The 26,878-nt window shown below is 33.7% G+C and overlaps 1 protein-coding gene across 3 annotated transcripts in view; it reads right to left on the bottom strand.

The window, feature by feature from the left end:
* Dus4 (Dihydrouridine synthase 4) overlaps positions 1–25,563 on the bottom strand; it is a 41,332-nt gene extending 15,769 nt beyond the window's left edge. The window contains exons 1-4 of one of the 3 annotated variants that reach the window (XM_076495533.1): positions 25,372–25,510; positions 24,885–24,953; positions 19,485–19,606; positions 6,410–6,485 (exon numbers count right to left, since the gene is read on the bottom strand). In XM_076495533.1, the coding sequence (XP_076351648.1) occupies positions 6,410–6,485; positions 19,485–19,606; positions 24,885–24,901 (215 nt within the window). In that variant the 5' untranslated portion in view covers positions 24,902–24,953; positions 25,372–25,510. Of the gene's footprint in view, positions 1–6,409; positions 6,486–19,484; positions 19,607–24,884 lie in introns of all 3 variants that reach the window. The other 2 variants (XM_076495534.1, XM_076495532.1) reach the window with 2 other exon arrangements.
* Between the last annotated feature and the right edge of the window lie 1,315 nt (positions 25,564–26,878).

Raw genomic sequence — 26,878 nt, forward strand, 5'->3', positions numbered from 1 at the left:
AACACTAACCCATAACAAGTAAATATATATATATATAATGTTATCATTATTGCCAAATGCAGGAGTGAATTTTTTTTGAACCTGGGAGCAATAAGAAATGATCCCATGAGATGTCTTATGTCTTTTTGGTACCAGATTTGTGGTTTCAGGAGCATATGACATTGGATGACACATTTTAAATTCCTTGCAGACCCAGTGTACACATCAGTATTTGGGTAAAAATAAAAGTAAACTGTTGGTATTGGTTTTGCTCTGCTTATATTTTTCTTCTGCTGTTTGTGAATGAATACTGACATTTAGTGATAATATCGGTAAATATGCATTTATATATTTTTTTGCAGTAAGTATATGAATTATATTGTTAAAATTATGTTATTTGGCATGGCATGTGTATATTTTTGATAAGTTAGGTATTTAGATTTATTTTTATATCAGTGACATAAATTTTCACCTGTTGTGTTACGGAAAGTTAAATTATTGTATTTAAGTTAATTGGAAAGATATTTTGAAATTGCTCGATTCCATAGGAGTGATGAAACCTGCAAAGAACTGGTTAACATAACAACATTATTTGAACATACCACATGGACTAAAATATGTAAGGCAGTGGTAAATGAATTATCCAATTGACAGGTCGAATCTTCAAAAATAGTTTCCATGACAACTGATGGTGCATCAAGCATGACTGGTGAAGAAGCAGGTTTTGTAAGTATGTTGGGCATCCACTGATTGGTTTTCATTGTATTATAAGTGAAGAGGCTTTGTATACAAGCTGGGCTTAAGGTGCTTAAAAAAGTGATAGTAATTGTAACCAAAATAGTTAATTTTATTTCTGTGCATGCTTTGAAAAAAAGACAATTTCAGAATTTACTGAGGGAAGCAAAGTTGACATACAGAAAAATACTTAGGTACAACGATGTTCATTGGCTAAGTAGTGGTTCTGTTCTTAAAAGATCTGTTAAGTGTCTGGATGAAATTTGTCTGTTTTTGACAAGTGAAAAATGTTCCTTTCAAGAATTATCTGATGTTATGTGGATTTGTAAACTGATGTTTTTTTACAGATTTCTCCTCACATTTAAAAGATTTGAACACCAAATTACAAGGATCTGGCAAAACACTTGATGTTATGTCTGATAACATAAAAGCTTTTGAAATCAAACTGAAAATTTTCACATGACATTTACAATGGCACTTTTAATATTTCCTAAACCTGAAAAAAACACGACAGATCTTGAAATTTATGAAAAAACATACATTCAGAGCTTGCAAATGCAATTTTCAAGCATCATTTATTCAACTTTTGAACAATTTTCTTTAAGATTTAATAAGTTATTTGAAGAAATTGCAAAATTCATAAAGCATGCAAACAGTGTAATGTTAGACAAAATGAATTTGGAAATGTTGCAGTGAGACTTGAATAATTTTGAGATGCAACTGACTGATTTAGAAAGCAACACAATTTGGAGGCAAAAATTTGTTGTCTTAAGAGCTGAACTAGAAAATATTGAAAGAAGTTAGCTGTAATAACCCAGAAAACTGCAGAAAATGAGGTTCTGAAACTCTGAAATCCAATTTCTGAAACTTTTGACTGTCTGAAAAATGTTGCAATGGCAGTATTAACAGTATTTTCATCAACATATTTATGCAAGTCATTATTTTCAGTGATGAACTTTGTAATGAGTAATTATATTAATTGACTTGCTGATGAAACTAGTACTGTATGCATAGCTCTCAAAACAACCAAATACAAGCCTGATATAAAATATGTCATCATTGGTGCAGCAGAGCAACAAAAGAGTAAAATATACTTATTTTCCCCACCTCAGTTTTTTATTTTTTTATGTTACATAATATGAACCAAAGCTTATCATATCACAAAATGCTTTCTGTTAATAGTAAAACAATGTATAAACATAAATAAACAAGAGGACTCTTTCTTTTCTTTAAAAAAATTCCATTATTGTTGTTACTAATTCATTAATTTTATTTCTTGTGAATTACTATAATTATTAATAACACATAACTCCTAAAGCTGTTTCATTTAAAATAATTCAGAATAATAATAAATGATAATCTGCTGCTAAAAATTACCATGGGCATGCAAGAGAATTTTTTAGAATGTTATCTATCCCCAATTTGGGCACACACTCTCAAAACGGTTTGCTATCCCTGTCCTATACTCTACCTCCACCACATCCAAGACTGAAACTGATAGCATTCCTACTGACATCAATTATACTTCTGTAATTTGTTCAACTACAGATGCACCATATCATGCAGTTTCCAAATGTCTCAATAAACATCCTTTTGATACTAACAAGTGATAACCTCCCCACACCAGTAAGATATTGAAATGAAAATCATGGATGTGAGAAAATGAAGTTCAGGAACATTTCATTACGAAACAGAAATCATCAAGCCAAGCCTAATGTACATCTTGAACAATAAGCCCATTAAAAGCTTAAAACAGATAACATCATCATCAAATGATCAGACAAATGTAAAGGCTGTGTAGCTACGAGGAGAAACATTTATAAACAAAAAAATATTTGATCACCCAAAAAGATGAGAATAAAGTTTAAATACTTAACAGTAACCTCACCAAAAATTTGAGATAAAAGCTAAAGAGATCATCTACGAACTTACAAAAACAAGAAGCTTCCAGATAACCTGACACTCTCTAATAACTGCATTCTAGAATAATATGGTTTACCAAAAAAAATATAAACTAGATATGACACTAATACCCATGCTCTTAGCATATGGCAGTGCCATTTTGCTGAAAGTTTGGTTTGACTTATGCATAGAATTTCAGTATCATTACTAACTTATAATAAAACTTAAGTAATACATAAGACACACATGCAATTGTGAATTAAGCATGTATCATATGTGACAACAGTACCACGGCCTTCTTAATCAAATTTTTAGACTTTTTAAATTCCGTAGACCTTCAACATCCATTTCACCCTGAATGACTCAAATAATGTTAACAACTGACAAACATACAAAATAGTCTACAGTAGACACTGTAGCTCAATGTTTACAAACAGAAGATGGCATCAATGTGTGAATTTGTGCAAATCACATAAACAATTTGGAAATGTACAGACTAATAGATTTTTAGAGGTATCCTAAGTTTCATCCTTCCCAATGGATTTTAAATTAATGTCAACACCTGAGAGAGTGCAATGGGTGACCACAAAACCCTATTTCTAAAATAAGACCATACCAATTTATTCAATACAAGGCATGGGAGGGAGGGGCATCTATCCCCTGCTGCTTCACTCATGTAATTCATGGGTGGTGCAGGCCAGAATGGACATATTTAACAGTGTGCATTGAATGGTCATGGAACACATAAGCAAATCAACATGGCTAAACAGTGAGGATTTTAAAGGTTAAAGAATACCTGCTCAGGCATCACTTGCCACAGAGCAAGATCTAAACAATGAGTAATTATCTTGAAAAGGGAATTAAGGCTGCAGATTAAAAATTAAAGAATAAAAATAACACAAACTGAGACACACAAAAGTCTGAAGAATGGCTACAGGTGGAAGATGTTTGCCTGAAGTGTAAGAAACTGCAATCTTATATAAGTAACAAAAGATGAATGTATTAAGAGTAGTCCACATGTCCAATTGAAAAAGTTCCTGACACAGTCAATGAATATGAGATTCCATAAAAATAGATAAGATATTAAAATTTCAATGATAAGACTCCTGGAATAAAGTATGAGAGAACAAGTAAACAGAGGAATAAGCCACTCAAACTCAAAAGCCAAACACAATTAGTGGAAGTGGAAAGAAAAAGACCAAGAACAGAGAATGGTTGCTAAGGAATAGAGACAAGAAAGAGCACCATGTATAGAAGCAGTGAAGGCAACATAACATAAAAGAGCACACATACAACGTAGAAGTTTATTTAAATCAGGCTGAAGATAAAGGTGAGAAACAGAAGGAAGGGAAATCTGTTACCCTTTCTAGCCACCAAGTTTTCGAGGAGGAAAGAATGATCTAGATAAACAACATATATAAAATGATAAAAAGTATGTTAAACATCAATGGCAAAGAAATCACACTACTGACATACACAGCCTAATAGGAAATGCTAATAAATCTTAAGGGAATGATGAAAAAGGAACACATGGAAATTAGTTTGAATGGAGGCAAAGTGAAGCAATGGAGGACCCCAATGACATCCCCAACTTAAATGGAGAAAAGGCAAATAAACTGGGCCAGAAACAAAGTTACATGTTGGAACAAGCTTGAATTCCTTGTAAGAGACTGCATAAAACCAAGCATGAAGATGAAGAACAGGAAAAATAGGATGAAGCACCAATGATCAAGATTGCCAAATAAAGAAGAAAAACAGAGGAAGAGGTAAAGGAGGGGAAAGTTGTAGCTGGATAAGTCAAGGAAATCATGACTGAGCCAGCCAGTGAGGTAAAATGAGAAGAACTTCACACAGGGTGATATGGATGATCAAAATCACCCATTGAAGAAGGCAAATGGGAGGATAAACAAATAAGTATTTGCTGGTCCAATCCTAACTAAAACCATTAACAGCCAGGGCAAGAAAATGAGGGGCCAGAAACCAAGCCAGTGGTAGTTTGTGGCTGAGGGATAAACATATACATGAGTGCCCACAGGAGGCAAAGCCATCAGAAAACAAGAGTCAAGAGACCACTTGGTCAGAAAGATTTTGTCTGGATGGAAAACACAATCCATGAAAAGACTTAAATCACCCAGAACAGGGCATGCAATGATAAGGATATCTTAAGTGTGGGTCTAGAAAATATGAAAACATAGGGATTGAGAAAAGGTGCCACCTTGGTGATTGAGATAAGTAATCACTGCGGAATTGTTGAGATAAATCCTTACGAGACAATGTCTGGCTAGATGATGAAAATGATCCAAAGCTTACCATAAAATTAGAAGCTCCAGAGCATTGATATAATAAGACTTCTAAGATGCAAACCAAAATAAAAAAAACTCCTGTTGATTGACCATGTTGAAGGGAAGCATCCATGAAAATATGTAAATTGGAACAAAGAGGAGAAAGCAGGACACCTGCTACCATGGGGGTCCTTTCAAACCACCAAGGGAAATCACTGATTATTGTAAGGGTAAGAATAATAAGAGCATACTGAAGACTTACATAAGAGCATGACTTAAGAGGATAAGTGCATCAGTGGAAAACCACATCCAAAAAACTGACAGAACCTCTTTGTTGTTGCTCACTCTCTTGCAGTTGTGGTGAACTGAAATCTGTATCAAACAAAGATAAAGAGGAAAATGTTGGGCTTGACTGAGATGAGTGTTAAAAAATACCCAAATAAATCAAAAACCAGGTACAAAACTGAATCCATACTATATAAAAATGCACTAACAAACACAACATCAACATAATTTATAAAATAATATGCAACAACAGCTACGACTTCTATATTGGAGAAATAAGCAGAAAAATGGAAACTGGATTCAAAGAATGCAAAAACACACCTTCACACATTTTTGAACACTGCAAATCAAATAAATACAACATAACCATAGAAAAATACCCAAATACTAAGTAGGGAAACAAATATAAACAAATTCAAAATCAAAGAAGCCTTACTTATACAACAACTAAAACTAAAATTAAACCAATATAAAGGAATACCTTTATACCTATACTAATTAATAACCTAACATCCACCTGCAATGCCCCTACAATTCCATACCCATTTATACTCTTGTTCCTAAGACGTGTCTGTCAATCATCACATTCAAACTCTTTCTTAACCTGAAGATGGCCTAGGAAGGTTGAAACATTGTTCTCTCCTTATCAGTAAGTGTTAATACCCATATCAGCCATTCTGAGATACAAACTACTAACACAAAATCTATGTGTATGTGATATGTGCATGACAGTGTGAAAATACTGTATGTGCTGTTTGATGGAAATTTTCAAGAAATGTACACCAGTTTTGATATATCAAACTGAAAAATATGGCACTTTCCCTGAGTGTTTGGAGGTCTTAAAGACAATATACAAGAGAAAGGAATGATTCACCCATTATGTTAAGCAAAGGTAAAAATGATTAACAACCAAGGTTCATTTATAAATTGCTACCCAAACTCAGATATTTTATTCCCTTTGTTTATGATCAGATACCACAAACTCTCTTTAGGCAACATGTAAGAGTCATTCCATTTTTGAAATTTCAGGAAAGAAATAATGTATAGTATGGTAAGAACTTTATCTCTTTTAACTAAGTGATAACAAAACTTCTTTTTTTGCAAAAATTACATAGATAAAAGAGAGAGAAAGAAAAAACATATATTAAAAAAATCAAAATAAAAACAGTTTCACAGTTGTATATTGCATATTTCCACAATTGTGTTTATAGGACAATATTACTTACGGAGCAACTAGCTCAGCTGCATCAGCAAGATCTGTGGCATTGTTGGCAGCAAACTGTACAACCAGAGGTCTATCACCTGCTCAAAGGACAAAATTCATAAAAAAACATCTTCAGAATCCCATACAAACATTTTTATTTAATACAAATTTATAATAATATAATAGAAATGTATACATGATACAATAAAAGTGTTATCATTGTAAGTTATATCTTCCTCAAAATGGGTCTGAAGGCCACCTAGAGGGGTAATCTGTTTCAACCACTATACACTAATGTTGTTTGTCAGTCACTTATTAGAAACAAAAGTGACATTACATAAGAGATGTTTAATGGTGTAGCTTGTACTTTCAAGATGTCAGTAAAATACATCTATGCTATGAACCACATGAAAAATTATACGTGTAGGTTACATGTCATATGAACTTCAAAAGAACGAAATACAAATATTTGTTACTTGTAATATTGGTTTTATTTACACTTCAAACAGAACACTTTCTGGGAACCTGCAAAAGTATATTTAGTATAAATGCTATAATTTAGTTGTTTGCTAGAGGAAGGCTGTGATGATAATGATGATACTTAACTCACAAAACTGGTCCTAGACAGTTTATGGTGATACAATAATTTATAAACCTCATGCATTTTGGAGAAATTAAAATACATTATAAATAGAAGTAATTAGTGTGTAAAACTGTGAACATGACAGTCCCTTTACTGTTAAAAAGTCAGGTATCACACTTATTCAATCCATTAGCAAATAAATTAGGTTTTGTTTGTCTATTAGGCTTACGCATATTAGTATCATAATGTTTATTGAAAATGAAAATGTTATTTGTGAACCAAGACTTACAAATTGTGTTAAAGTTAGTATGGCCTGTGGCAAAAGTTTCAGAATAATTAAATTAATTTCTTATTGTTACATGAGCTGGAGTTTTCATTACTTTTACCAACCAATCAAAAAGATCCTGCTGAACAACTGAGTGACATTACAATACATAAGTGAAAAGTGAGATAATTTGGGTGAAAATGAAACAGAACTTAGACTACACACTCAACTCTCAAGAATACCAAAGGGGCACAAAACAAGATAGGAAATCTTCTACATATGGCAGAAGAATAGAAAGAACAAACAGAGACAGAGTATTAAAGGAAGATTTATATGAAAGAAAAAATGAGAAAAATAAGATATAAAGTGAAAAGAAGACCAAGAAAAGTAGAGAAAATTCAAGAAGTCAGAAATCTTACCAAAGATAAGATCATTGAAGCTACTGAAGTGTATAAATGGATTACAAAAACAAAATTAACCAAGACCAAAATGGATGTAATGAAAAAGTGAAAAAGTAATGAAAAGCTTTAATGACAAAATCAAAGAAGTACAAAAAGAAATTACTGCAGTAGGCAAGAACGTTACTAACAGAATAAAACATGAGGAAAACAGATTTGTAATAAAAGCAGATGCAGGAAGAAGTGTGGTTGGTTTAATCTTTTTCAAAGATTAAAATAACAATGCTTTTCTGCACCTGCTCAAGAATTCCAACTTAAAACTTCATCTACTACAAAATGTTTAATAGAATTTATTTGGTCTATGCTCATTACTACTACTGCAGTAACATTTGTTACTGCAGGACCTTTCTGATATACCAAACTATACTACCAAATCCAGTTTCAAAATCTGTCTGGCCAATTCAACATCATCACCAATTGATAAACTCTAGGATTATGATAGAAATATTTCATGTGGGGTATATCAGGATCATTTCAAAGTGAAAAAAAAACAATAACTGTTCATTCATGCTGTCCATTTAAAACAATAACAGATTTAACAACATCATGTAATCTTTCAACTGAGAGCCATAACAACTATTAGTCATTCATAGCTGCATTATTCAACAGGTTTGAAAGAATATCAAACCAAAGTTCAAAAACAGTATCATACAGAGGAAAGAAAGTGTTTAATAAGACTTGCAAAATATTTTAAAAGGCTTGCCCGGTCATCTCACCAGGATGTTCAACATGGAAGATTTGTTGGCATATGAACAATTTATAGATACCCCAAAAGGTGAGGATATGTGAATTAAGTTGATATATATATAGGTCATTAAAGGAAACTCTGTGGAACTGAAAATTCAACATGAATCCACTGAAAAAAATGAGATATCAGAAAATGGGAACTGGCTGGACATATATATAAAGTGATATACAGCTGAAAAGAATTTATCTGCCTCAAATCAGATAAGCTCATTACTTAAAGAAACCAGTCTATGAATTAGTGGGTTTATTGATGTTTTATGATATGAATTTATACAAATAACACTTCCACATAAAAAAAACAACAACAAAAAAACCATCAGAAATAGTCACCTCTGAAGCAAGATGCAAAAGTTCTGGTGTCAAATAGTCACATAAGGGCAACTTAATGTCACATTTTCAAGCACTTTATAACTGGAAGTGTGGAGATCTTATAGTTGATTAATGGCATATATTACATGCTTTGCTCACAGAAAATCAAAAAACCTTCACCAGTGGCCCTTATGATTAGTTTGAAAAATAAAAATATTTCATAAGATTTATACTGAATATGCAGTCCTAATGCATGAGTTGCCAGATGAGTCCTATTTGTAAAATAGAGTGAAGCTTTCAAAGAGATAAAACTAAGAAGCAACAAGGAGTAATAGAATGAAGTATAAAATCATGATCATCACATCTATTGTACTTGTGAAGAAGGGAGGATCCACAAAATTCTGTGTAGACCACTAGAAAGTGAATGAAATGAAAGGATGTCTACTCATGGCTAAGAAATGACTAGGATGTTCTATCTGGACCAAAATAGTTTTCAACTTGGGACTTGAAAAGTGGATATTAGAGAAAAGGTAATTTGGAGAAGCAAATAAAGAGAAGACAACATTTACTGCAAAATCTTGGCAACTTTTATGTTACCATTTAGATTATGTAATGCACCATTACATTTCAATGGTAAATGAAGTGATATCTTTTTCAAATAATCTTAAAGTGTCATACTAATCTACTCAGATGGCATAACTGTACCATTGATAATGATACTGCTGGGCTAAAAAAGTTCTGAACTAACAAAGGAAAAAGAACTATCCCAAGAACTATGACTTGTTCCATCAACAGCTGAGTTTCTTGAGGCACACAGCCTGCAAAGGAATGTCTTCAGACCAAATTATGTTTAAACATCTTCGGAATTGACTAATATTAAAGAACTTGCATAAAACTATGTAATTTCTTGCACTGTGGTCTTACTATTATCCTTTTATAAAATCATTCTCTGATATAGCTTGTCCAGTACACAAGCAAACTTGAGAAGCCAAATACGATTTGCTGGACTAATTATTATGAACAAGGATTCAATAAACTTAAAAAATATATTGAATCACTACATCTGTATTAATGCACCCAACTCTTGAAGATCTGCATGTTTTAGATACCTATTCAAGTGGTTTTTCCAGAGAGCAAAGGTATTGCAAAAACAAGATGGAAAAGAACATATGTATTAAATTATTTCAGATGAGTCTTCAATTGATTAGGTTATGCATGTTAACATATTACTATTTCAAATAACTGAAATTTGAGATAATTGTTTGAGTAAATATACAGGTTTATGATTTTTTGGATAATTTCTATAAACATTCCATTCAGTTCTTTTTGTACTTTAATTAATTTACCACTGTACATATATTTTGGTGCCTGTGCTTGTTTCTGTATAATTTTTCTCTTTTGCATGTGATGTATATTCTTGACTGTGTATTGCACAAGTCCTGCCTTTTCTCAAAACTTGAATCCAATTCCTGAAAGTATAGGAATCAACAATGCTGATTTGACAAAAGTCGAAATTTCTACAAACTCGCATGATTCCTATAAAAAGCAGTTAGTGAGAATCCACAATATTCGTCTATGAACACACACTATAATATTGTTGAAATGTCAAGAAAATTATGAGATTCATATATTAAAACTGACATGCTACGAGACAAAGAATATTGTTATTACTGTTTAGCTACAGTCAGTGTGCTACAGGCCTAGAAACTATAATTGTGATAAACATCTATTATTCAGAAAATTATAGAATTTGACCAGGAACATTATAGATTTCGAGCATTACAAACCATTCAACTTCAGTGAATTACTTCAGACATTATTTCTATGAGGACATTAAGTATCTTTGCTTGAAAGAGTCCTCTTGTATGCAGTGTGAGCCCAATCAAAAAATGACAGCTAGCTAGCTTAAGTGTGGTGTAACAATATCAACTCAGAATTAATTTGTAACTTTGTAATATTGTAACTGACTACTTTCATAATTGAAAATGTATTTCCCGTAGACACTTTTCACCTCTCACGTGAAAGCATTTCTTATTTGTACTGCTCTCGATGTGCACAATTTTCTCTTGCCACTAGCCTTGAAGCTCCAACCTAACATCAAGTGTTTACATGTGGTATATTTAAATTGTAACATGCAAATAAACATGTGACAATCCTCCATCAACAGGAGTGTGATATACCTTCCTAGTACAGCTGACACTTCCTACACTATAAATCATAATCATCTCTTCAAGACTGAACAAGTACAGATGAGCAGAAGTGGTGAAGATGGGTGAAAAAATGAGTAGAGGTAATTATCTATCTTAAATATATTTTCAATGTAGGAAAATAACAACTTCCGATACAACACTTTACCTCCTTTCACATAACAGCTATTATCCCACAATGATCCAATGGAGGAACTGGTACAAACTACCTCCCAGATGAGCACCTTTCAGAAACCATCTAAACAGCACTCATGTAGTAAGACTCTAGATGAAGAATAAATACACACGTGAGAGACTGCATTAAATCTGAACCAGGTACGCTTATTACCCTGGATGAATAGACATGTCGCCAAATAGGTGGAAAATATGCCATTGATATAGAGGGGCATGCCAAATTATAAATAGTGGGTCAACTCTAGTTAGCAGTATTATTAATGGAACATCCAGTTCACATAATGATGATGATCCCTAATGTCTTCACATCAAGCCCAGAAACCAGAGAGGAAAGACTTCCTTTCCAAGAGCCCGAGATGGCATGTGTACAAACCAACATCAGACATCTAGGAACTCAAAATCTGGATGACAGTAGGAAGGTAGAATGAAATGTTAGGGGTAAACTTCAGTCTAAAACCATTCAGCATTGAAAATATATCATTCAGTATGTGATAGGAGTGGAAAAGGTCCTTACCAGGATGAAGACTCCATGATCCACTATCATAGCAGTTAGGAACTGAGAAGTAGCAAGGATTCCTGTTTACCATTGAAAGAGGGGAAGAAGAGCATTTTCAAGTGTGGAAAAATACTGGGAAAAGTACATATGGCAATCATGGAACCTTATTTTAAAAAGCAGGCCAAACCTGAATGACCTAGTTAGTAACTGAGGAATGAGCAGTAATCCTTTCTCTGCTTCACTCATGCTATTCCAAAGTGTACAGTCAGGGAAAGGCAAAATTATGATGCAATATACCAAAAGGATTAACCTACAAGTAATCCTGTAAAACACCTCATCTCAATAGTGAGCACTATAAACATTAAAGACATAGAATGCAGATTAAAGAATTAGTTTTCCTGGATAAACATTACTCACCACAGAGGAGGATCCAATGTAGAAATTTTTGTAACTACATACGTGAAATATATAAAAAAACACCCATTCTTAATTGAACTGATGTGTGGAATATGGTAGATGGTTAAAAGTATTCAATATCCAGATGAAAGTGACATGGCTGTATGATGTTAGTAATGGTAGTTGAATGTAGTTGAGGTGGTCTACATGCTAGCTTTGATGATTTCTTCCAAAGGATAAGAGAAATGAAGAGTCAAGGAAAAAGTAAGGTGACATATTTGACGAGACAACACCTGGAAGAAAAACATTAGAAATTGGGAAACAATGAAGATTAAGTCAATCTGATAAGTTATCAAATGCAACCTGTAAGGGTGGTAAGTTAAATACAGTCATGTGAAAAAATTAGGACACCCTATGAAAGCCTGTGTATTTTTGTATCATTTTTGGACAGATATTTAATCTCAATTTTAACAATACTGAGAGATTATAGGAATATAACTAAACAATTAAAACTGAAAAAAGACTTTACAAGATCTTCTGTAAATGTAATTTTACAAAAATGCATATTCTAACTGAGGAAAAAGTTAGGACACCCCTAACATTTATTCCCACTTAAAATGGCTCAACTCACACACAGGTGTATCACACCATGTTGAGAGCAAAAGAGTTGTCTGAGGCCTTCAGAAAGAAAATTGTGGCAGCTTATGAGTCTGGTAAGGGATTTAAAAAGATCCCAAAAGATTTTGAAATCAGCCATTCCACTGTCCAGGAAAATAGTCAACAAGTGGAGGGCTTTCAAAACAACTGCCAACATGCCCAGGTCTGGTTGTCCAAGCAAGTTCAAGCAGACTGCAAGCTGCTAAAAGAGGTCTCCAAACACTCTAACATGTCATCACGGGACCTACAGCAGGCTCTGGGTAGCTACTGTTGATGTGAAAATGCATGCCTCTAGAATCACAAAGAGACTGCACAAGTTTAACTTGCATGGGAGGCGTGCAAGGAAAAAACCTTTGCTCTCTAAGAGAAACATCAAGGCCAGAGAGAATGTAGACAAAGACCAGGACTTCTGAAATAATGTTCTTTGGACAGATGAGTCCTAAATTGAATTATATGGACACCAGAACAGAGGATATGTTTGGCATAAACCAAATACAGCATTCCAGGAAAAGAACCTCATACCAATTGTGAAGCATGGAGGTGGAAGTGTCATGGTTTGGGGCTGCTTTGCTGCAGCAGGACCTGGACAGCTCACAATCATGGAATCCACCATGAATTCTACTGTGTATCAAGAGTGCTTGAGGATCATGTGAGATCATCTGTACGAAAATTAAAGCTGAAGCAGAACTGGACCCTGCAACATGACAATGACCCAAAACATACCAGTAAATCCACCACGGACTGGCTGAAAACTAAGAAATGGAGAGTCCTGGAATGGCCGAGTCAAAGCCCAGATCTTAATCAAATTGAGATGCTGTGGGATGACTTGAAATGGGTTGTACATGCAAGAAACCACTCAAACATCTCACAGCTGACAGAATTCTGCATTGAGGAGTGGGGCAAACTTTCTTCAGACTGATGTCAGAGACTGGTAGATAGCTACAAGAAGCATCTCACTGCAGTTTTTTTAGCCAAAGGGGGTAACACTAGCTATTAGGGGGTAGGGTGTCCTAAATTTTTCCTCAGTTAGAATATGCATTTTTGTAGAATTACATTTACAGAAGATCTTGAAAAGTCTTTTCTTCAGTTTTAATTGTTTAGTTATAATCCTATAATATCTCAGTATTGTTGAAATTGAGATAAAATATCTATATATCCAAAAATGTTACACAAATACACAGGCTTTCATAGGGTGTCCTAACTTTTTCATATGACTGTATTTCTTGAGAGGAAGGGTTTCAATGGATAAATCAAAGTAATGGAAGTCACAGAAGAAATATATGCAGGCAATATAACACCTAAGAACATTCGCAGGACATATAATTTTATTCTAATCTGAAAGTAGTTAAAAATGAGAAATGGAAAGTAAGGAAAGTGTTGAAAAGATGTTGCTTTTGCAAGCTGATAACATCCTAGGAAGAACTATGATTGGGATACAGGTAAACATAAGCACAGTGATCAAGAACACATTATATGCTGAGAGCAAAAACACCTGACCAATGAGGACCACAGGCAAAGAGGAGCAGGAAATACGTCATAAGTGATGTTATAGGGAACAATGTTCAAATGAGGATTGTGTAAGGACATGGAGAATAATAATAATAATCCCATTCAGGAAGGAGATATGGCCAGAAGGATGAAGTATGCAGAAGTAATTAAACAAAGGGAAACAGCTGGAAAGGAAAACTTTCTGCAAGAACATGAAAAATGGGATGCATTGAACAAGGCTGCACAATATCCAGAAATGGCAGACATGGAAGCACTACTGTCAGACAGAAAATTTGGAGACAAGAGAAATACTAGAATGAGAAGGAAGGTGACTACAATGCAGAGACCAATGGTGAAAAGTATACCATTTTCTCTGATACAATATTAGGGAGAAAGGACTTACTGAATTGGAAAGGATGGAAGCTACACGTGCACAGTCCATGCTGCTTTGCAAGGGGCTGCATAAAAGCCATGAATTAAGCCAAATTGTGGTAACTGCAAGATGATACACTACTGACTGAAGTTGTAGTAGAGATTTCAAAAGAAGAATTGGTAATGGAGGTGCAAACTGAAGAATAGTAAGAACTTAAAACCAAGGTTGAGCTCCCAGAAGAGTGTAGTCAGAAGTATATGATAAAAAAGGATTGGATAAAGAATAAAAGTTGGGGAGAAGACACACAGAAGGATAGGCATGCAGCTAAAGTAAGACTGATTTTAACTGAAGACATCCATCAACAAAGCCAATGGATGTGGCACTGAGGACTAAAAAGAGGATGTTTGGAAGTGATAATGGGAGTCTAGAAACAACTCTGTGGGAAGGATTTTACCTGGATGAGATAAGCAATCTGCAAAAAGAATCAAAGTAACCTGAAAGTGAGATGTCAAGAAACACATATCATGTGAATATGCCTAGAACAGTTGTTCCAATGTCCAAAAACAAAGTGAACATAAACTGTTGAAATGGATCATGTCCACCTTGTCTGTTTTAAGTACAGGAAATGATTTAAACTCCAAAAGAAGGTAACCACCCACCTTAACTAAAGAACAATGATCCACAATTTTGTAAAATTCATAATTGCTCTCCAACCCATAAAAGCAACATTTGTAAAAATATGCAATATGGGCTATGGAAGCTAAAGAAGAATGCCAACTATGGTGTTATCTCTGGTGAACTGAAGTAGGAAGAAGGATAAATGAACCATAAGTTCCAATGACCATCAATGAAGATAAGAAAAATATTCCCAATGGACTATTTATTGGATTTGGATAAGGTAATATATTTCCACCAGATATGACATCCCCATGTTGCTCCCACAGAAGAAACCTAATCTCTTTATAAGCAGCGTAATGGGCTGAAACTAACAAAAACTCATCCTTCATGTAAGAATAGGAGCATATACATTGGTTATGACTTAGTGAATAAAAAGTTACAACCATCCAAGAGAACACATAGGATGTAAACACCATAATAAATGACTGGGAAATAAGGATGTAAAAGTATGCTTCTGCAACATCAACACCTGTCATATAAAAAATAGGAGTAAATACTTACCACAGCTTATGGAAGGATTCCATGGGAAAATAAAGAAAGTTGAAGAAAACTGTTTAGATGCAACAAATCTATAACTGGATGCTAGTCCCTAGTCTTCTTGAGAAATACCAAACTAGAATAAAATCCTGGAGAAGTATGACTGACATGTGTTAAAGTGTTCTATAATGAGCCACTTCCAAGAGATGATGGCCAGAAAGGGGATGATGAGGAAAAGAAACTGTAATTGAAGATAAAAGAGGAAGGTGAATGAATTGAAATAATAAATGTTATGCCAACATCCAAAGCACTCAAGAAACTGAGGTTAAATTGTAATAAGCCCAGTCAAACATATTCTCACTGTGCCAGAATTCATGTGAGAGACACTGTAACATTAGCAGCATGGGTTGTGGTAATAAGGAAAAAACACAGACATTGGTAAACAGCCTCTATCCTTGATGTCAGTGATTTTTACACTTTCCAAACTGACTACTATGAACATGGCACTAACAGTACATCTCATAAGTAGAATGTGAATAGGATTCCATGAGTTAACAATTCATCCCTATCCAGGAGATCCAACATGTGAAAGAGGCAAACAGAGGTAGGATAATTGGGTAAGGAAAACCATTGCAGAAGAACCAAGATCAGATCCAATATATGAATTAAAGACTCCAACAGCTGAGAGTCTAAAAACAGAAAAATATCATGCTGATATGCTAAAGCATAAGTATCAGAAGTTTGAGAGTGATGAAGCATGCTGCTCCCCTAAAAGAAATGCACCAGAAATTACTCAACATGAATCTTAATATCTAGAAAAGGAAAGAAACTGTATACTAAGGAAGGGCCAAATGTAGGAGGAAAGCACAGAAATATATAAATACAGTAAACCTTGACAGTTCCATTGTATCAAGGTGTGTATTTTTATTTATGTGTAGGCAAATTGGGTGGAGAAGTCTTCTGTTTTTGACCACATCTTTTTTCTTTATTGTCTTTATTCAAGGGAGGTCTGCTGACCTCCATGGATCCTGCCCTGGGTCGATTGGACAGGTCTTCATTGTTGGAAGAAGATTCCAGTGACTAAGGATGTGCATGAATGATCATTTTGAATCTTGGGGTGGGAAAAGATGTTCTCAAAGAAACGCCTGTACCTAGAACCAAAGAAAGTAGATCTTGAGGTTTGCTGGAATGTATGTTAGGGACAGAGATGGGTGTTGACGTTGATTCATCAAGTTTTCTAACCATGGAAGTCATAAGATTTTTCATTTGGTATAAGAACATTTCTTTTGGAGGCACAGAGAAATCTGTCTACACTCCCACTGTAGTAGTGGAAAGAAATGCAACAACATATGTTTGAGATGATGTGGTGGGCATTAACTTTTAGGCCTCAAGATAAGTAATGTTTTGAATCATTTTCAAATGATGCACCTCTTTTTCTTCCAACCATTTAGGGCATAAGCAAAAGTAAAATGAGTAAAAACCACTGTAATTGATGCAACAAGGGTCCATTTAACACTCATAGGCATCATGATCCTTTCCACCATAGCAAGCACACGTCAAGAAACCACAACACGACATGTCCGAGTGATTGAACTACTTATACTGGAAACATATGAGAAGGTTTGGAATGTATGGCTGTACCCTTCAATAAAGATAACCTGCCTTGATAGTGGCAGGTGGATGTGGTGATGTAAATGTCAGAATGAGAACACTGGTTGGCATCATAATTCCATCTTTGTGAGTGGAGATATGTCTCACTGCAGAAACTCCTTGGATGGAGAAACCAGCAAGAATCTCTGACTCGGGGATGTTCTTCAAATCCTTCTCAACAATAATTCCTCATGATGAATTCCAAGTAGCATGAAATGTAACCTGAATAGGTATATCCCCAATTGCCTTTGAATGCAAGGTGTTCACTGTGTTGAGATGTGGATGTTTCCACCAATATGTTACCAAAGTGAAGCTTTTTTACTGACTTTGGAGAGCCAACAAGTCTCTCTAGTCCCTTCTGAATGAGAAAGGGAGACATCTGCCCTAAAGGTTTGTCTGAAAGAAAATGCAGTATAAGGAAATGAGGTATAACAGGTGTGACAGATGTTGAAGATTGCTGCTCAGAATCTTCAAGATCTAAGCATTTACCAATGGACTGTTTTTTCACTATTTTATTTAAGTTTTTACTTGTAGGATCCATAATAAAAAAGGAATATTTTGGTTCCCACTAACCCCACTCACCATGGAGCCCTTTGAGGAGATGAACTACAAAGCCAAACAAGGACACTGCAGCAATGCCAGGGTTTCCTGAGCCCTATACCCAAACACCAGCATCAGATACAATATCCACAACACCTGTTGAGAACATCCAACACTGATACTTGGTTGTCCCTAGCCCAAGTGGAGCAGCCAATTGACCCAAGGGGGGCCACCCCAAGACTGCCCATCTACAGGAATTCAAGGCCAAAGTGGTGTATTAGGGTTGGACCCCTCAACCACCAAGATCCTCTCTTCCCCTTCATGGGTCACCACACACAGCAAACACATGGGTGGATGTTTGAATCCTAGAGGAGGTAAACTGGAAGTATAGAACCTTCCCTGGGAGGTCCCCTCACCATGTACAGGAATCCACACTAAGGAAATAAAGAAAATTAAGGACAGAAAAATCACAATGGATAATAACATTTTCCTTTTTTGTACATTATTTTTTTTACTTCATATATATATAATATTTCATTTCAATAGCAAGTACACATACTTAACCAAATAACATTCCTTCCAAATATAAACATATATGCTCTGTAATTTACGATTTATGACAAAATTTTACAAAAAATAAAAATATTACCAATTAGTCAGTGTCTTATTTTTCATGTAAAAATTCAATTTTAAATGTTCAACTTTACTCTCTTTTCTTTTCAACAAAACACAATAACAACCTAGGGACCATTTAGCCTTTCAAACTGTTCCTCCATGCCCACTTTTCAGTAGAAATAAAGCTGTTATGAAAACAAAGATGTACTGACTAGAGCTTAGTCTGTCCTTTCCAAATCTCAAACATCTTATCATAATGTTTACAGTACATAAGATTACCTCTTACCTTTCTTTTCTCTACAGAAGATAAGTTAAAAAAATTCTAAACTATTCCCATAAGATAACACTTCTACCCCTGGAATAATTCTAATAGACATACTTTGAGCTCTTTCCAATAAGGCAATATCCTTTCTCAAACATGGAGAGAAATGACATGCACACAGTACTCCAAGTGAGTTTAACTTGTGATTTACATGGAGATAAACAATTCTTTTAACTTAAAATCAGTAAATTCTGTAAACACACCTAAAAATTATACCAGAAACAGAACACTGCCTTCATGTTTGAAATGATTTATCCACCACTATGCCACACTAATGAGTGTTTTCTCATCTATATTAAAAGTGTGTTCAAATTATGATAATCCAAATGAACTGCCTTGCTAAATATATGTCCAGCTAACCAAACAATTGATTCAATTTGTTCTTTATGCCTTAACATAGCCAAAAATACCAAACTTAGTACCAGCATAAACTCTACTATGTTATTAATAATGCCCTTATCATTATCATTAATACAAATAAGCAGCAGCAAAGGCTCAAGTTCTGACATCTGAAGCACTCCATTACTAACAAGAATTCAGTTTAAGTGGACATTAAAATTAATTAATATTAATGACATGAATTAATATGAAAAAACAGCTTGTCATAAGATCAGTAATACCAAAGGTAATGAATAACAAATCTGGAATATTTAAATACTCACCGAAACAGGTAGTGAACTCATTGTCACGGGCCTTAGCTGAATGAACAAATGAATTTGAGACAATCATTGGTGTAAATGCTAAATCACAACCATACTTTCGAACTAACATTCTAAATGGAAGCCTGGAGAAAAATAAAGTTGAAAATGAAATGAAAGTATATATACTCACATAGTTGCAAACTTAAACATATATACATGTATGTACGTATATATATAAAAAATTTATTCACATACAAAGCCACATTTAAAAAAGATTAACCCTTAAACAGCATTCCCACTGTTATAGGTAGCAATTGACAATGGCTACCATTTAAGGGTTAACAAAGAAGAAAATATTTTCTTGGAGTAGATACTGCCTCACTGCTTGTTAGCAAAATTTACACCATCATAGCTAATTGTGTCAAAACTTGGGTTTACAAGTTACTGGGTACAGTCACTGAATTAACCAACCCTTTCATTATGAGATGAGTGGAATCCAACCAGCTCATATCCACAAAGGTATCCGTGAGAGTAATTATACTATGATTTTTTATAATGTACACGTTATAAAACTTTGCAGGTTAATAGTAAACATTACAAGGCTTTTGTACACAAAATATCAGGATTTAATTTAAGTATTAAGATATTTTAATTAAAGATTTTTTTGTAATTTTCTTTCACAATGTTGACTAAGCAACATGCAGAATAATTTTCATTTTAAGGTTAAAAATAATTTTATACATGAGACATCTAATTTGAAATATAGCTGCATCAACACACCAAAATCAATATTTAGGAATCTTATGTTAATATTTACTTCTAAATTAAGAAATTAACTAATGTATAATATTAACATTTAAATTATAATCTACAAACTTATTGACATACATTCAATAAAATGTTCAATGTAAGTCTACAAATGTGACGACATGCCCTCCAACTCCCACCCATACCAAACAGGTTAAGATCTCGGTCAGGCAAAGGTGTTTGGTGAAGAAGGTATTGGAAAGAAAAGGAGCACAATAAAACAGAGTACAGAAATCTTTGTTCCAAAAAAGGGAAACACCATAAACAGGATCACCTAACAACTAGAAAAGGCTGAGACCAAGAATCAATTGATGAACAGTTGCATGAGAAAGACAGAAATGTGGTTTGTTTTAGAATTTGGAAAAAGTTACATGAAGGCCATCTGTGCTAGCTATCCCTAATTTAACCTTGACAGACTATAGGGAAGACAGCTAATCAACAACACTCACTGCCAATACTAAACCAGTGTGGCATTCAACATACCATATCACACACAAAATGTGACCTTTGACCCATGCCTCGTGACAATAGGGTTAAATATCAAATATGCTTAAAATCTTAGACATACATGTATATTTTTATCTGGTATCAGTAAAACATAATGTTTGGGAGAATATCAGACCTATTAGTCCATGTTGGTTGTTCCACCATCTAAACTAAATTAAAATAATGTTTTTGATACAACCTAAAGCCAGCCCTTATCATTGATATACTAATCAAGCTTTTTCTTAAATTCCTTTAAATTTACTGTCTCTACAACATCTAAATGCAATCCATTCCAAAGGTCAATCACCATGTAAGAAAAATAAAACTGTCTTAGCTGAAGATGACTCCTGCTAATTATGAAAAAAGATACTACATCAACACTATCAATTCCCTTTACAATCTTAAACACCTCTATTGAATCTGTGCTAACTCTTCATTTTTTGAGAAAAAATAATTTGAGAGATTTCAGCATCTCCTAATAAAATAATCTTCAATCCAGGCACCATTCTAGTTAGCCTTCTCTGAACCCTTTCCAATAATTCAATGTCTCTCCTAAGGTAAGATGCCCAAGACTGATCACCATTACATATGTGGCCTTATCAGTGACCTATACAATGAAATTATAACCTCTTTAGACTTGTATTCATAATTTCAATAGATACAACCTAAAATTCTATTTGTTCTACCACTAGCAACAGAACACTGCTTGGATGACTTTAGAGACTGATCAACTATTATACAAAGACCCTTGTCTTTCAAGACACTGGAAAGTTTATTTCCATCCAAATTATACTATTAATTCAAATTATAATCCACATTATCTTGCATTTAATATAATTAAAACCCATCTGCCATTTATTTGCCCAACCAAATAAATGATCTAAATATTTTAGTTAAGTAGCAGCATCCTCTTCACAGCTAGCAACACACAAGACTTTATCATCATCTGCAAATTTAAGTAATATGATGTATGTTAATGATGTAAATCAAAAGGAGCAAAGAACCTAAGACTTAGGTCTAAAGTACCCTACTTGGGACATAAATCCAGTTTGAATGAACACCATTTGCAATGACCTTATGTTTTCTTCCATCAAATTTGTTATCCCCCACAATTATAATTTTCTTACTAGGCTTTTATGTGGCATCTTGTCACATGCTTTCTCTAAGTCCAGAAAACCAAATCTATACCCTTACCCTCAACCACATAAGCAGTAACCTTTTTATAAAATGTCAAAATATCTGAAAAGGAAAATTTTATATTTGTGAAACCATGTTGACTATACAATAAACTTCTAAACTTTGTTAAATGACTTTGCAATGCTTCTTCTAACAGACTTTCAAAACTTTTCCCACAACTGATGTAAGATTAGTGAGCCTATAATTACTTAGACAATTTTTATCACCTTCTGTAAAAGAGAAGTTACATTAGCTAACTTCCAATTTTCTGGTGCCTGCCCACTGTTCAAGGACTCACAAAAAATAATGATAAGTGACTTTCATATCCAATTTTAACTTCCTTCAAAACCCTTAGAAAAATATTACCTGGCCCAGGAGCTTCATTATTTTTAAACTTAAATTTTTCTTAACCAGCTCAAAATTAATGCAGTCATCTTGTTTATATTTATCAACAATCACAGAAAAATCAATTTATCAAAAACCACAGAAAAAGCAAAATTTTAATAACTCAGCCACTTCATAATCATCAGATATCAACCATCTCTTTATTATCCCTCAAGGTTCCTACCCCATTCTAACATTTTGTTTATTCTTAATGTATTAAAAAAATCCTTACTGTTAATTGTTACATTTGCAGTCAACCTTTTCTCATACATCCTTTTTGATGTCTTAACTTCCTGTTTCACCAACATTCTTGATATTCCATAATTTTCTATGTCTCTATCATACCAGTCAATTTAAAATTCTTACACTTATAATACTTTTCTTTAATTTTTTCTCTCAAACTCTTTGTGAGCCAGCCTGGTTTTTACTTGCAGCTATACTTCTCTTTCTATAAAAAATATATTTACCTTGGATATTCAAAAATGTTCCACATCTGATCAAGTACATAACCCAGTGATAACTTTGATATAATACATGCAATTAGGTAAACGTTCCTTTATGTGTACAACAGAAAGAAAAACTGTGATAAAATTAAAATGTGTAACAACAAAAAACAGTAACACAATATTTAAATTTAAAAAAACAAGTCAGAGAAAGCTAAAAACAGTCATTCATCAATGAGAAATTTTAAGTGTAAAAATTATAGAATACACATGTACAAATAATAAAAATTGACTTCATGTTCAGTATTTAAAGAAAACAAAAACTTAAGTTTATTTTGTTCAAACACAATACAAATGACTTGCAAATGAAGTAAATCACGAAACCTAAAAAAATATTCTCTATAAAGTTAAAAATGGTATTTCCAGAACAAGTAATTAAGATTCACAACAGCAGCTTGATTACCATATTTAAAATCAAAATTAAACATTTTGTGCTATATTAATCCTCATACAGGGTGTTTGGAAAGTCACTGTGCAGTTTTATATGTTAATAAACATAAAACTGCACAGTGACTTTCCAAACACCCTGTATTTATCTGTGAAGCTCTCTGTAAACAACTACAGGAATACGTTATCTGCTCCATCATACATTATATTATCAAAAAAACTGGGAAAATAGCAAAATATGCAAAATCTAATGAAAATTCACAGAAATAATATAAGCAATTTCTAAAGGGTGCTCTTACATTAGATACAAAAAGATGTGTCAAGATTTATTATTACACATAATAAATTTTCACTATTCAATACAGCAATCTTGAGACTTCACAATCATGCTTATAATTCATGACTTATAAGCAGCAGCTCTTTTAAAGACCTATAAAAGCTTTCATCATGCAGTTCCCATAAGGATGTAATAAAGATGATTAACTACAAACAACAATTACATCAATTAGGGTGATATCAATTGAAATTACAATAAAACTTATTAATTAAAATTACTTTTTAATTATTACTATTTTTTATTATTGCTATAACCAATTAATCAAAATTAGATTCATATCATTTTCAATTATTCCAACTATCCAAAGAAAGAAAATGTTACCATTACATTTGTTGGTAAGCGCATATGCTCTGACAAATTTTGACACTTAAGTTGCATTTTTTTTCTTACTTCAAGTTTGTTTAATTTTGATGATTTGGGTGAGACAGGAGTCTCATAATATAATGGCCTCTGGTTCAATTCCCATTGCCACCAACTTTGCCATAACAAAGCTTCTTCAGCTATCTACCACTGTTACTAATTCTAAACTTTTCAATTCAGAGAATACAACTGGCTGGCAGAACCTGTGGCCAAGTCTTTTATTTTTTGCTCACATGTACCTTTGTTTGAGAAACACCATACTAATCAATTAATTCTTGAACTGTGAATACAAACATTTAATATTTAAATATGGAAAACATAAGGGCTTCACACCCAGTGTTAATGTAGACAGATTAAATGGTCGATGAAATCACATGGCACTAGTTTGGTTTGTTTCAAATTTTGGACAAAACTACATGAAGGCTATCTGCATCACCCAATCCTAATTTAGCAGTGTAAGACTAGTAGGAAGGCAGCTAGTCATCACCACCCACTGCCAACTCTTGGGCTACTCTTTTACCAAAGAATAGTGGGATTGGCCATTGCATTATAACACCTCAACAGCTGAAATGGCAAGCACATGTGGTGCGACGAGGATTCGAACCTGTGACCCTCGGATTACAAGTCACACGCCTTAACCCACCAGGCCATGCCAAGCCACGAGTTGACCACAAACGGTCCCTTACGTGATCCCTTCACCAACAACTGCCAACTCTTTTACTAACAAATAGTGGGAGTGACCATCACATTCTAATGCCCCCTTGGCTGAAAGGGCAACCATATTCAGTGACAGGGATTTGAACAGTAATTCTCAGATTGCGATTTGAGTACCCTAACCACTTGGCCATGGATCATGGCCACTGATCATGGAGTCTATGCTATTACTACTCAAAAATTATCCCATCACTTCTAAAGTGTCACAGCACATGTAATGTCTACAAAAAGTTAACAATTTTCAAATAAATTATAAACACATCTTACTTTGAGTATCGAACCATTGGCGCACAAATTGTTGTGTACTGGAGACGAGGTATTCTTCTTGAGCTTCCACTAACAGAATAGGAAAAGAGCAGTTGTTCATTTTGGAGTTGGTTCATGGAAAACATACTGCAGGAAATCCACGCTCGCACGAGTTACAATTTATAAAACCGAATATGGTTCAGTACTTTAAGTTCGACTGTGCGTCTTAAGTTTAGCTTTTTAACACTGTTTAAAATCAAAGTTTCATTACATCAATGCTAATACTGATGATGATAATAAAATACCTAATGATTTAAATGTTAGAAATTAAAAGCAACATCCACGAGTGAGTCAGCAATGACAGTATTAATTATTACTGTGGTCACTAATAATACTATTATTACTACAATTACGACAATACAGCTACAACTTGTAGTACAAGTTACTACTACTAGTACTAGTTTTTTACTAGTACTAGTAGTAGTAAAGACGTGATCTAAAACCTAACTCTAATTGTTTTCATTGCCTAATGTTGGTCACATGTAACTTAAACCCCAAATAAATTCATTCGAATCAGAGTAAATAACCAGAGTTTCACATATCTTTAATCGTAAACAACCACATTCACATCTCCACACATATTTTTCAATCCCATAGTACACTACACAACATGAACGTCTAAAAAACAGCGACCTCTGTGAAATTTTTATGTTGTTATAAATATTATCATTAAGAAGTTAACATAATTCGGAAAAGGACAATAAAATAACATGCGTGAGTGTGTTTTTCTTATGTTTGTTTTTGAATTTCGCACAAAGCTACTCGCGGGCTATCTGTGCTAGCCGTCCCTAATTTAGCAGTGTAAGACTAGAGGGAAGGCAGCTAGTCATCACCACCCACCGCCAACTCTTGGGCTACTCTTTTACCAACGAAAAGCCACATTGGGCTATCTCGTGAGTCCACTGAAGAGAATTGAACCCATGATTTTAGGTTGCTAATCCATAGCCTTACCACTGATTCAACGGAGGGCAAAATAATATTCATATGCATAAAATACCGTTTAATACCTTAACTTTATTATTGTATCTTATATCAAGAAATGCATTAAAATACAAAGAAGCTTTATTCTATACTGAATACTTAGTTGATGTAAAACCTAGAGAAAGAGCAGTTTATTCACCATTACTTTTTCACGCAATTTTATTTGTTTTCAGGTAACATTTGTAATTTCATTTCTCTTATTGAACAAGATTTATTGGAAAAATATTGTTATTCAAATCTAATATTCAAGTCATCATCCCATCAATACAGATTTTGACTTAAAAAGAGATATCCTTGTGTAGTATGTGAAACACATGTGTTTAAGATACTAAAAATATACGTTGTTTGCTATTTTAAACAAATATTTGATACCCATACCAGTCATCTTGAGAAAAATAAAAAAATAAAGACGAGGGTTGATATCAAACTTTCAAAAACATTGTAAAAAATATATAATAATGGTAGCGCTTGCATGATCCCTACAAAAAAGAGGGCGTACACAATGTAGTAGAATGTTAGCAGATGAAAATAAGATAAATTAAACTGAGTTGCGATTGAATAGCTATACATATAATGCAATATGTTGATTCTTCACTGTGCAAATTCAATCCATACCATCTGGTTTCCGTTGTTGTTGAAGGATTGATATTAGTCATCCTATATTTACTTCCGTGTTGGATTTATTTTTTTTTACTTGTTTCTCTGATATAGTGTTTCAATAGATATCGGAAGGTTGTATTTATAATCAGATTCTAAATACTAAAAGGTTCCATCTGAAATATTTATTGTTTATCTATTATTGGCTGGTAATTCCTGTTTCACCCTGTAATTAAGCTTTTTTCAAAGAACATAAAATTTCTGTAAAAATGCAAACTGAAGATGCAATCGTAACATCGTTAACACTAAAATTACGAATTCTTAAAATTGCTACTTGTTATTAACAATACGTATAAATTTGTATACTCCATTAGAAG

Source organism: Tachypleus tridentatus, chromosome 3, assembly GCF_004210375.1.
Source record: "Tachypleus tridentatus isolate NWPU-2018 chromosome 3, ASM421037v1, whole genome shotgun sequence".
Lineage (NCBI taxonomy): Eukaryota > Metazoa > Arthropoda > Merostomata > Xiphosura > Limulidae > Tachypleus > Tachypleus tridentatus.